The sequence below is a fragment of the Sceloporus occidentalis genome, unplaced genomic scaffold (genome assembly GCF_023333645.1).
Source record: "Sceloporus occidentalis isolate IW3139 unplaced genomic scaffold, rSceOcc1.0.p SCAF_1, whole genome shotgun sequence".
Classification (NCBI taxonomy): domain Eukaryota; kingdom Metazoa; phylum Chordata; class Lepidosauria; order Squamata; family Phrynosomatidae; genus Sceloporus; species Sceloporus occidentalis.
In genome coordinates, this window is record NW_028316981.1 from 320,482,499 (window position 1) to 320,495,041 (window position 12,543).

General features: G+C 53.2%; 1 protein-coding gene across 3 annotated transcripts; it reads right to left on the reverse strand.

The window, feature by feature from the left end:
* Positions 1-103: 103 nt before the first annotated feature.
* Positions 104-12,027, reverse strand: LOC149324311 (TATA box-binding protein-associated factor, RNA polymerase I, subunit C-like). Of its 3 annotated transcripts, none has more exons than XM_089498824.1 (14): positions 11,819-12,027; positions 9,245-9,341; positions 9,053-9,156; positions 7,733-7,828; positions 7,394-7,467; positions 6,558-6,808; positions 6,220-6,348; positions 5,997-6,114; positions 5,658-5,729; positions 4,854-4,989; positions 3,988-4,116; positions 3,003-3,180; positions 2,751-2,885; positions 104-1,994 (listed from the first exon to the last, which is right to left on the reverse strand). In XM_089498824.1, exons 1-14 carry the CDS (start codon positions 11,969-11,971, stop codon positions 865-867), a joined length of 2,802 nt encoding a protein of 933 aa, XP_089354950.1. In that variant the 5' UTR covers positions 11,972-12,027; the 3' UTR covers positions 104-864. The 3 variants fall into 3 exon arrangements, with proteins under 3 accessions (XP_089354950.1, XP_089354958.1, XP_089354965.1); XM_089498832.1 differs by lacking the exon at positions 11,819-12,027 and adding an exon at positions 11,331-11,541 and having other exon boundaries at positions 105-1,994; XM_089498839.1 differs by lacking the exons at positions 7,394-7,467; positions 9,245-9,341; positions 11,819-12,027 and having other exon boundaries at positions 106-1,994; positions 9,053-9,142.
* Between the last annotated feature and the right edge of the window lie 516 nt (positions 12,028-12,543).

The following is a 12,543-nucleotide window of genomic DNA, read 5'->3' on the forward strand; positions in this document are numbered from 1 at the left end:
CAGAAAGGAGACTGTGCCCTTTTCCTCCCTCTGTCATACTTTACTCCAAAGTACCTACAGGAATAATCATAGTAAGGATTATTAGAACAACAACATTTATTTACAACTCCCAACAAAGGGGTGGAAGATCAAAGATGTATAATCAAAACCCAACAATGAAAGACAAAAGGTACATCAAGTTGGACAGGGCTGGGCTCCAGTACGACCCGACAGTCAGAAGGCAGACTTAGAACTGGTCAAGACGCTAATTGTGCGGATTCAGAGAGAGGGGTCCAAAATTATTATTAGTAGTAGTAATACTACTACTACTAATAATAATAATAATAAATGTTATTTATATGCTGCCTCACCCAGAGGATCGAGGCGGCTTACAATCACCACAAAAATACAAGGTAAAATACAATATACGTTAAAAGACAATCCGTTGTTCCCACCCAACTAAACCATAGTAAAATAACATTAAAACAACCGTTTAAGAAACCAAGCCGACTGGCAAAAAGAACCGAGGGGTGAGTAGTTGTGTGTGTTCTTGCAAAAGCCTCTCTCTTGGGTGGTTATTCAGGGAATTAAACTAGATTTCAAACACACGGAAGAAGTGCTGGGGAAAACAACCACCACATTGCTTTGGATTTGAAGAAGCTAAGATTTAAATGACCACAAGGGTTGATACAAACGGGGCAGACAGGGAAAGACCACGGTAAACATGCAGATTTGGGAAATCAATGGGATGTATTTTGCATGTTGTTATTTTCTATATTGTTGCAAAAATAATATATATAAAAAAATAAATACAAAATGCCACAAAGGAAAAGGAGGAGGAAGATGGCGCCTCCTCCTCCTCTTTCCAAACTGCCTCAATGGTCCTCAGAAGCCCATGCGCGGTTTCTTCCGTGCCGGACGCAACCCCTGGGAAGCGAAAGGGGCGGCCTGGCTCTGGCTGCCCTGGCTGGACGCCTGGCTCAAAGGCAGTGCCTCTGCCTTGTCCATATCCACCTCCTCTTTGGCCGGCTGGTCCCAGATGGCCAGGTACTCCCGCAGCGTCCGGCGGCGCTCCCGGGGGATGCCACGCGCCTGTAGAGTCTGTGAGGAGAGCAGCTCCAAGGGGTCCTCTGACCCACCGGCTTCCGTCCCTTGGGAAGAAGGAAGGGACGTTACGGAGGGTCCCTGCCCCTCGCTGGCGGGACCAAGAGGCCTGAGCCGAGCCACTCTCCCCAGGCTGCCCCCTTGACCACCATCCTCCCACCAGCCGGAAGAGTCACTCAGCTCCGACTGGCCGCTGGAAAAAGAGGTGAAGCTGCCAGAGATGCTGCGGGGTCCCCTGGCCTTCTTCATCCGCCTCCGGCGCTCCCGCAGCACCTCCCGCTTCTGCGCCACCGTCATGCCCAGCTTCTCCTGCCACCAGCTGCCCCAGCCACCGCCCCACGTGGCCTCCAGCCGCTCGCGAAGATTGTCCTGGCATTGGGAGGGCTGTGGCGGCAGTGGCGGCAGGGGAGGGTCGGGCCCCTTGCCCAGCTGACCCCTCTTCCAGGGGAACACCAACTCCTTGTTCTGCATGGCTTGGCGCAGGCACTGGCGGACCTCCTTGTAGAGCGGGATGTTCGCCGGCCGCTCCCGCAGCTCACGCCGGTTGAACAAATAGTGCTGGCTGAGGGTCGTTCGGGCTGGCGGCTGGCTCTGTGCCTCCGGGGGCAGCTCTTCCCAGGCCTCCAGGAAAGCCCTCAGCCAGCGGCGGTAACTGAACATGGTGGGAGCGGTGTCGGCCGGGCCAGGGATCGGCGTCACGGAGGAAGAAGGGCGGGCGTCCTGGCTACGTTTCTCCATCTCATAGCCGCCGTTGGGGTCATCATCTTCAGGATCCAAGGGTCCCGGTTGTGTTTCCTCTTCCTCCGCCTGGTGGACCAGCGGCTGGTAGAAGAGGTCGCCCACCTCAGACATCTGGAAGATGAGCAGGGCCTGGCTTTGTTGGCCCCACTGACCCAGGGCAGCTGCAATGCCTGGAGGTGGAAGAAAGAGGGAGGCAACTAGGAACCAGGAAAGGTTGGGGCAACACTAAGGGGCTCAATGGGGACAAATGTGGGGTCCCCGAATTAATCTCTAGGTCCTACAAGGCAACTCTGTGGCCAACGTCTGACAGACACTGACCACAGAACTGCGATGGAGGAGCTACAAAGGCCCTGATCCAGTCCAACCCTCATTCTGCCATGCAGGAACTCTCAATCAAATATGGAGAGATGAGTGTACTCTAAAAGCCAGACTGGGCCTTAGGACACTCCAATGACCTCTGCCACTTTCTCTCCCCGTAGGCCTGAGCGCCAAGGAGTGACCGCTGTCCTGGGCATGGTCACTGTGGGAATACAGTTAAGAACCCAGAGGCCTTTGCATAACTAGGGACCACCTGGGGTGTGTGTGTGTGTGTGTGTGTGTGGCGGGGTCTTAGGGATGCTAGACCAGGTGGCCTCCTTCCTGGAGGAGATGGCAGGGGAAGGGGGCCAAGACCCCCAGCACCTATCTTAGAGTTGGAGGAGACCACAAGGGCCCTGATCAAGTTGAACTTTCTTCTGCCATGCAGGAACTCTCAATCAAAGCATTCCCATTGACAGATGGCCATCCAGCCTCTGTTTAAAGACCTCCAAGGAGGAAGACTCCAAAACACTTCAAGGGAGTGTGTTCCCTTCAAACCCACAGAGTGGACGATGGAGGTCCCTGGAACAGTTACAGGAAGCCAGGGGAGGAAAGGCAAGGTGACTCACCAGCGCAAGGGACAGCGAGACGCTGGCTCAGGACGCTTTGCTGGAGGGGTTTCTGCAGGGGGAAGTGTGGCAGGCAGTCCTTGATAGATGGCAGCTTCTGCGGGGGCCCCCACAACTGGAGTGGGGTGCTGAGACCTGTAGAAAAGGACCGGTCAGCAGGACCTTCCCCTCCAGAGCCCTCCCTCTGTCCCTTGATGGCCACCGCACGGATTGCATGGACGCAAAGAGGTGACGATGATCCCTTGGACCTACCTGTGTACTGGAGCATCAGCAGCTCCTGTGAGTGATGGGTGCCCAAAAGCAGCTTGTGGCTCTGTGGAGGACCCCTGGCGGGTGTCAGCTCCGCATAGACGGGGGGCCGCTCCATCATGTGTTCCCAGCGGAGGAGAGGCACCAGCGGAAAACGCTCGTCCAGCAAGCAGAGAGAGAACTGGGGGACAGAAGAGCACCCGGATCAGGCGGGGAGGGCGACGCCTGCGCAAAGGCGTGGAGAGATAGCTGCGCCACCTCCATGCCGGCGGGACGTTTTCTTCCCCTCCCTTTTTTTTATTTACCATAATTAATAATAACTTAAAGGACATACATTCTCAAAATTTGTTACAGGGGAATTATATTATACCCTATAAATTTAGTATACAGTCTTACATGGCGTCCATCTTCCTTACCGGGCCCCCGATCAATCTCTCTATCTACTAAGGCATTTTCCATTCTTGAAGTATTAAATCTCACTGCAAACTTATTACAAATCTTCTAAAATACACACACACACACACTCTCCCTCTCTCTCTCAATATACTTATGGTTTAAGTAAAAAGTACCTATAGATTGTATCTACATAAACTTCCCACATTTTTCTTGACAATAAACCCTACCGCTACTAATTAAGCATTGTCTTTATTTTCCCCAAAGTATTTATCGAGGTTTCCTCGGCACAATTCTTCGTTTCTACTACTATTGTTCATATTGTTTTACAGGAGCATGATACGCAACTTTCAGGTTACTCTGAAGCCGTGCAGCAATAGCATGAATCACATTCTGCCAAATTCTGTAATTTCTGCAAACCAGGTGACCTCTCCCAGCCCCACAAAGTAGGTCAGGCTGGGCCCAAGAGCTGTGGGAAAGGCTGTGTGCTGAGAAGGCAAACTGGGGAAGAAGAAGGGTCTCTGCACAGGGGGACCCTTAAGTCCATATCCCTCTGTGAAGGGCCCAACTGTCCATCAGGGTCGGCCAGACTTACCTGAGTGGCCACCAGGTGATGGTACGGATGGCCCTGGCCCAGGTACTTGGAGAGGATGAGCCGCTCGCCGCGCTGGCACTCCGCTTCAGCCCCCATCTTGAAGAGATCGAAACGGGAGCCAGAGGGCACCTGGAGCCAAGGGGGCAGGGTTAGCATCCTAATGGGGCACATATGCGCACAAACAGCCCTTGGTCCTCTCTGGCCTTCCTCTTGCACCCTCTGACCACTCACAACCACAGAATTGCCTGGAGGACCTAGAGATTCCTAGAGAGGATACTCTACTAGGCCTTTGTAGCTCCTCCAGCACAGTTCTATGGTCAGTGTCTGTCGGACGTTGACCACAGAGTTGCCCTGGAGGACCTAGAGATTCCTAGAGAGGATACTCTACTAGGCCTTAGTAGCTCCTCCATCGCAGTTCTATGGTCAGTGCCTGTTGGATGTTGACCAGAGTTGACCTGGAGGACCTAGAGATTCCTAGAGAAAATACTCCACTAGGCCTTTGTAGCTCCTCCAGTGCAGTTCTATGGTCAGTGTCTGTCGGACGTTGGCCATAGAGTTGCCCTGGAGGACCTAGAGATTCCTAGAAAGAATATTCTACTAGGCCTTTGTAGCTCCTCCATCGCAGTTCTATGGTCAGTGTCTGTCGAACATTGACTACAGAGTTGCCCTGGAGGACCTAGAGATTCCTAGAGAGGATACTCTGCTGGCCTTTGTAGCTCCTCCAACACAGTTCTATGGTCAGTGTCTGTCGGACATTGCACTGAAGGACCTAGAGATTCCTATTTGCGGTTTTCCTATATTCACGGTGGTCTTGTGCCCCTAACCCTAACAATTATGGTGTCTACTTCCCGGTACTGGAGACTCACCCTCTGGTCAATGCCCACCAGGCCGGTCCGGTCAGCCAAAGTGAGCACCTGTGGGTGGGCGGTAAACTCGCTCCAACGCCAGGTCGACGGGTCGCGGAAAAACATGGTCTCCTTGTCCCAGTGCAGCAGCTGAAGTCTAGCAAGAGAGAGAGAGAGAGAGCCCCAGATTGTCCTGAGTGCAAAGGAAACCCTCTTCCCTCAGTCAGCCTCTGCCCTTTCTCTCTATGGCAGTCTGCCTCAACCGTGCCCAGTTTCTTCCCAAAACAGAGGCCCATAGGCGCTGCTGGCTGCTGAGGCCGCTTCTTGACCGGCTAGACCAAGGGCTCAAGCCCCCCGACCCCTGGTATCAGGGAGAAGAGGAGGTGACCATAATGACCCTACAAGGCCTCTGGGACCAGGATACAGGAAGGACACCAGCCACCAAGTGGTTCTTTTTCCTGCGTCCAACTTGACCTGAGGATGGTGGGACTGAAAGGGGGTCCTCCTCTGAAGCGGTCAGCAGCAGCCCTTGCTACATCCATTGCCTGGTTTTAAATGGGAGATGAACAGAGGCTCCCTAGATTTAGAAGGCTGCTTGCTAACACAACCTTTTCCCCCATCCCAAAATACCATCATCATCACCATCATCCTCGCAATCTCTTTAGCCTTTCCCCTTTTTAACCCCTGCCTTCAGGTAGTTGCAAACCCTGCTAGGACCCGACAGTGTTTCAGTCTTTAACTGGTCCCCCCAAAGACCCTCTCACGGCTCTGTCCAGACCCCAATAACGCCAAGCAGGAACAATCAGGGACCCCCGGACCCCTCACCTGGCCTCCACGTCCCACAGGTAGACAGCTCCGGCAAAGGTGCAAATGGAGAGCTGGCCTGGCAGGTGTGGGCTGTGTAGAGAAAATGCATTGCCATCAACAGGAGAGGATGGGATATGGGATTTGCTGCTCCCCAAGCGACAGCCCCCCGATGAAGAGACCAAGCGCAGGACGACGCAGCAAGCCATCTGGCCGCTATGTTGGGGATTCGCGCAAGTGGGCTTCCCAAACACCAGCTCTGTGCTCTTCGAATCCTGGCACTGCAGGAAAAAGTGGGGTGCAAATAAAGTGGGCAGACAGAGGGAGGCAGGGGAGAGGACCCCCTTCCTTTAGGCATACCTGACAGAGATGGAGGAGCAGGGGTGGTCGGTGCCGACGACCTGGAGTGCTTCCGGTGCTTCCCCGGGCTGCATCCTCCACGCCACGCAGTGATAGTCTGAGCGCACTCCTAGGAAGTCTGCGTTTTGGGGGAGTAGAGCACAGAGTGGCTGGCCTGAGCAAGAGTTCGGACAACTCAGAGGTCTGGAGAGGAAGGGGATGGAGGAGAATCCATTTTGCTCACCTTGGCCATCCACGCGGGCAGCTGCCACTTGCCGGACCGCACCATTGAGCTCAAACTGCACAGGGTGGCCCCGGATCCGAGGCATCAGGGAGCAGCGGGTGTCCAGCTTCAAAACCACATCCTGGAAGCCTGGAGTGAAGAGCTTAGGAAAGGAAGTAGGGGGCAAGAGGGAGGAAAAATGGGGAACCAAGCCCAGGAGAGGATGCCCAGAGACGAAAGGGTGCAGGCGGCAGGGAGACCACAAGAGTTAGATCCCTGGGTGTCTCCCCTTCCCTATCCCTGGTGATTGACAGGATTCGCACACACATACACTGCCACCGCCACTGCGCAAAGGATACAGAGGTGGTTCATGGCCGCCCCGGATGGATACACCAGGCATCCTCTGGGGGTGGGTCCGATGCTCCCCCCGCCGGGCAGCCAAGCCAGAGCGCCCCCCGTGGGGGTGTCGTCAAAAGAGAGGCACTTCCATCGCTCAGCCAGGTCCTCGTGGGCCCACTCAGCCACCTGCTCCAGGGGCACCTCAAATAGCCAGTCCCGCCACTGGTGGGTCACCGTGCGCTGGTGGCGCCAGGACAGGAAGCGGGGGCAACTGCAGGGAGAGAACAGAAACCATGAAGCACCTGCAGTGGGCCAGTTCGGGGGACCTATCTACTACCTGCCCTGCCTGCCAAGACACCCCATCTTCCCCTTCCTCTACAGAAAGCCTGGGGGAGTGGGCTGGAAGGTGGCAGCAGCACCCAAAAAAGTGGCGGTGGGCACGTGGGAACTCCTCTTGGTTTTTCTCTGGGTCACAGGAATTCAAGGTGTGCCCCCTGGAGCCCCTTGGAAAGGCATACTGCCAATGCTTGGCTACGTTGGACTCAGGGGGATGCTTCAATACCCCCACCGACCCATGTCTGCAGCCAGAAGCACCCATACTGGGAGAGCCCATTGGTGCTGGCCAGGAGCAGAAGAGGAGGCCTGGACTGAGGCTGCACTCATGATGGGTCGGCACCTGAGACTGCCTTTGACCGGCAGAACACCATTCCCATTCCTACACAGACCCAGAATCTGGGAAGAGAGGAGAGCAGCAGGGGCCGCAGTGGTGTTTCGGCGCACCCTCCAAAGCCCCGTGGCTGAGTGTCCCCTGAACTCAGAGCCTCCCCCGGATGAGGAAGAGGGGGCTCTCACTTACTTCTTGGCGTCCTGCTGGGCATTCAGGTCCTTGAGGGTGCGGGTCATGCGGCAGACAAGGCCCTGCGCTTTTGCCTGCAAGGGGATGGGGGTACAGGAACAGTCAATGGCCATGTGGGCAGCTGGGGGTGTTCATGAGCCCCTGCAGCAGAGCAATGACTCCATCTCCCTGGATCATCCCAATAGTTCCCTGCGCACATCTTGACGGACACTGGGTGGGCAAGATGGAGCACCTCTTTCAGCGGAGTGACTGGTGGACAGTCCGTGAGGCTGAACTGTGGCCTGAGGAGATGGACTAGATGCCCCGTGGGCTCCATGGCTGAGCCCACCCCTCACTCACCGGGACCTGGGACTCTCCCAGGTGGAAGTTCTCCTGGAGGAGCTTCGCGGTGGCACCAAAGGCCACATCCGGATGGTCCCTGAAGAAGGAGCTCAGCTGCAGGGAGGAGGAGAGAGAATCATAGAACCATACAGTTGGAAGAGACCCCAAGGGCCATCAAGTCCAACTCCATTCTGCCATGCAGGAATTCACAATCAAAGCACCCCCTAAAGATGGCCATCCAGCCTCTACGTAAAGACTTTCAAAGGAGGAGACTCAAAGGTAGCATATTCCACTGTCAAACAGCCCTTACTCTCAGGAAGTTCCTCCTAACGTTCAGATGGAATTCCTTTTCCTGCCCTTTGCATCCATTGTTCCGGGTCCTGTTCTCTGGAGCATCAGAAAACAAGCTTGCTTCCTCCTCAATATGACCTCCCTTCAAATACTTGAACAATGCACACCCCTCAGCCATCTCTTCTCCAGGCTAAACATACCCAGCTCACTAAGTCACAGAATCCTAGATTTAGAAGAGGCCCCAAGAAGGGCCCTGATCCAGTCCAACCAACTTCTGCCATGCAGGAACTCTCAATCTAAGTATCGCTATTGACAGATGGCCATCCAGCCTCTGCTTAAATACCTCCAAGGAAAGAGACTCCACCAAAATCCAAGGGAACACATTCCTCTATTGAACAGCCCTTACTCTCAGCAAGTTCCTCCTAATGTTGAGGTGGAATCTCTTTTCCTGGAGTTTGCATCCATGGCTCCACTGTGTCCTAGTCTTTGGAGCAGCAGAAAAGAAGCTTGCTCTCTTCTCAGTATGACATCCCTTCAAGTATTTAAACAGGACTATTATATCACCTCTTAACCTTCTTTTCTCCAGCCTAAACATCCCCAGCTCCCTAAGTCTTTCCTCATAGGACATGGTTTTCAGACTCTTCACCATTTTAGTTACCCTCCTTTGGACACATGGCTCCAGTTTCTCAACATCCCTTTTGAATTGTTTTGCCCAGAACTGGACCCAGGGTTCTCCCAGCTGGGGCCTGACCAAAGCAGAATAGAATGGCACTATTCCTTCTTTGATCTAGACACTATACTTCTATTGATGCAGCCTAAAATCGCATTGGCCTTTTTAGCTGCCGCATCGCACTGTTGACCATGTTCAACTTGTGGTCTACTTGGATTCCTAGATCCCTTTCACATATATAAGTCTCCTTAAGCCAAATGTCCTCCATCTTATATCTATGCACTTCATTTTCCCTACCTAAGTGCAAAACCTTACATTTCCCCCTGTTCATTTTGTTAGTTTGGACCCAGCTAGCTTCCTTCCTTCCTTAGGCTTACCTGTCCGGTGAAGTCCAGGGCAGGCTGGGTGCCGGGGCTGCAGGTCGGCAAGATCGGGTCCAGCCCTAGGACATCCTCGGGGGTCTCGGCTGGGACCCTGCAGGCTGAAAGAGAGGAATGGTGGGTGGGAGACAAGAAGAACCCCCCAGGAGACTGTCCTCCTCATCTTTGGGGGCCGAGGGGTCTTCTTACTGGCATTGGGGGGCTTCAGGGGCAGCGGGGCCTCTGTGATGGGCCTCCATTCCTCCTGGCGTCTCTTTGTGTGGCGCGGGATGAACCTTGGCTGGGCCTGGAGAGAGGAAAATGGAGGTGAGTGAGTGAGTAGGCACCCCCTCAAGACCCCCAGCTTCCTTCCTTCCCCCAAATGGAGGCGGGAAACGCTTATGCCTTTCTGGACCACAACTCCCATCATCCCTGACCAGAACGAGCAGACGCTGCAACCCCAAAGAGGACGAAGCGCCGAAGAATGTGGGACGCAACAAAATGGAAGATAAAACGTGACGTTGAAGGCTTTCATGGCTGGCATCCATAGATTTTTGTGAACATTTCAGGCTCTGTAGCCATGTTCTGGAAGAGTTTATTCCCAATGTTTCCCCAGCATCTGTGGCTTTGGCACAGAATCATAGAATCATAGAGCTGGAACAGACTGCAAGGGCCCTGATCCAGTCCAACCCCTTCTTCTTCTGCCATGCAGGAATCCTCCATCAAAGCATCCCCATTGACAGATGGCCATCCAGCCTCTGCTTAAAGACCTCCAAGGAAGGAGACTCCACCACCATCTCTGAGGATGGAGTGTGTTCTGCTGTCGAACAGCCCTTACTCTCAGGAGGTTCCTCCTAATGTTGAGCTGGAATCTCTTTTCCTGGAGCTTGCATCCGTTGCTCCATTGGGGCCTAGTCTCTGAAGCAGCAGGAAACAAGCTTGCTCCCTCCTCAGTATGAAATCCCTTCAAATATTTAAACAGGGTTCATATTATATCACCTCTTAACCTTCTTTTCTCCAGGCTAAACATCCCCAGCTCCCTGAGTCTTTCTTCATAGGGCTTCATGGTTTTCAGACCCTTCACCATTTTAGCCTCCCTCCTTTAGAGAATGCTGGCATGGAAGAGAGTTGGATATATATAGTTTGTGTGTATATACACACACACATACATATATATATACACACATACTGTTGGTTGAGAGGAAGGGATTTCCATGTTGGTTTGTGTTTTGTCCTGTTGTTGAATGGAGGCTATGCAAAGAGGATTAGTGTCTGTTTACTGAGAGATCCATTGTCTCTTGAGAAGACCCCTGACCCTGGGTGGCTTTTCATTGGCATTTTGCTGGGTCTTAATTGTGGTGTTTTTCAAAACTGGTAGCCAAGCTTTGTTTCAGGGCTTCTTCTTTCCTGCTGAAGTTGTCCAGGTGTTGATGGACTTCACCGCATGTGAAACCAAGTTCCCAAATCCTGCTTCCATTTCCAACATTTACTCTGATCTGTTTTGCAAATTCTTGCAATTATGGGGACTTTGGTGAAGAAGGAGCCCACGTCGAAGCTGGTTAGTATGTCCCCGGGGTTTGAGTTCGAGGGTGTCGATTTATCTTCTATGAAGTGCGCTAAGTCCTTGATGTACTGGGTGGCTGTTGTTGTTGTTTTGCCCTATATGGGTTTGTAATTGAGTAATTCTAACACGTAGGAATCCAATGGGGCTCACTATTGGTCTGAGTGGAATGGGATCTTGGGAAGTCCATACAGCATATATATATATATATACACACATACATATACATACACCACTCTCTTCCAGGCCGGCTTTCTCTGAAGATGCCAGCCACAGATGCAGGTGATGCGTCAGGAATAAACTCTTCTTGAACATGGCCACAGAGCCCAAAAATCCCACAAAAAGCTATGGATTCTGGCTGTGAAAGCCTTTGACTTCACATGTAGGACGTGTCCTGGAAAAGGAGGACCAGGGATGATGGCAATGATGAGGATGATGGGAGCTGCAGTCTCCGTGGCGTCAGAACGGTGGCCTTGATCTGTTTGAATGAAAACCCACGGCAGAAACAATCCAGGGTTTATGTAAAACATAAGCATCTATTACTACTACTACTACTAATAATAATAATAATAATAATAATAAATATTCATTATGTAATTATAATAATATAATGCATTAATAATAACAATAATAAAACAAGCTTGTTTCCTGCTGCTCCAGAGACTGGGACCCAATGGAGCAGTGGATGCCAGCTCCAGGGAAAGAGATTCCAGACCAACATTGGGAAGAACCAACCTCCTGAGAGTCACAGACTCCTTCCTCAATGGAGACTGTAATGGAGCCTCCTTCCTTGGAGGCTGTCTTTAAGCAGAGGCTGGATGGCCATCTCTCCATGGGGCTGCTTTGACAGAAGAAGAAGACGGAGGAGGAGGAGGGGCTTGGGCTGGATCAGGGCCCTTCTGGGGGTCTCTTCCAACTCCAGGGTTCTATGGTTCTAAGTGATCCTCTTCCCATCGCATATCATGAACCACTCAATCGTTATCTGAACAGGTTAATTTTCATGCTCACGTGTTTAATCTTGGTTGTTTTTGGGGAGCCATCACATGGTTGCCAGGGAACACTGGGAATTGTAGTCTTACTGTGGCCCCACAGAGCTCTCTGTCTCAGGAAAAGGAGCATCAATGGCCCACAAAAAACTACAGTTCCCATCATTCCCTCGCCTGGAGCCAGGCCTGGCTGATTTCCGCAGCGCTCTCTCTCTCTCTCCGGAGGGCCTTCCTCACCTCGGCCTCCTCTTCCTCCGGCAGCACTCGGCCGTAGCAGCCCCAGCCGGCCGCCAACGAAGGGCCCCGGACTTCGCGAGGGTCGGGCGGTCCCTCGAGGAATGGACCGGGGAACAAGGCCTTCGGGAAGGCCGCAGGCCTAGCCGCCGCCATGGCAACCGCGGAGGAACCGGAAGCTACGGAATCCTCCAGCCTCCGGAGGAGCACCAGCGAGGCAGCGGCGGCAAGAGGAGGAGAGAGATGGATGGACTGGGCATGCGCAGCGCCGAAGCCCCTCCGCGCCCGCGCGCTCCGCCTGGCGGCCAGAGGAGCAGAGAGCGCCTGCGCAGGCGCACCATCGAGGCGCCGGGAGGAGTAGAAGCAGGGACTGGGCATGCGCCAGCTCCCTCGCGAGCTCCCCCTGGCGGCAGGAAGAGCGAACAGCGCCTCTCCTTGCCTTTGCCAAGCAGCCCTTTCGGAAAATCAGAGGAGATGATGATGATGATGATGATGATGATGATGATGATGATGATGATGATGATGATGATGATGAACCTTTATTTATATAGCACTGTAAATTTACACAGCGCTGCACATACAATCTTTTAATGAGACGTTTCCCTGCCCTCAGGCTTACAATCTGAAAAGACTCGACACAAAAGGAGAAGAAGGGAGTGGTGGAGGGGAAGAAGGGGATCAGGAGCAGGGGTCCTTCTCTTCCTCCGAGGCCTGGACCAAGGGAGATG

Bases quoted from the DNA above. Each gene is read 5' to 3' on its own strand.
- LOC149324311 (XM_089498824.1), bottom strand. From the start codon at position 11,971: ATGGCGGCGGCTAGGCCTGCGGCCTTCCCGAAGGCCTTGTTCCCCGGT. The intron at 7,468-7,732 runs GTGAGTGAGGGG...ATCCCCTTGCAG, and splicing joins TGGGAGAGTCCCAGGTCCCG to GCAAAAGCGCAGGGCCTTGT. The intron at 3,181-3,987 runs GTAAGTCTGGCC...TCTGTCCCCCAG, and splicing joins ATCACCTGGTGGCCACTCAG to TTCTCTCTCTGCTTGCTGGA.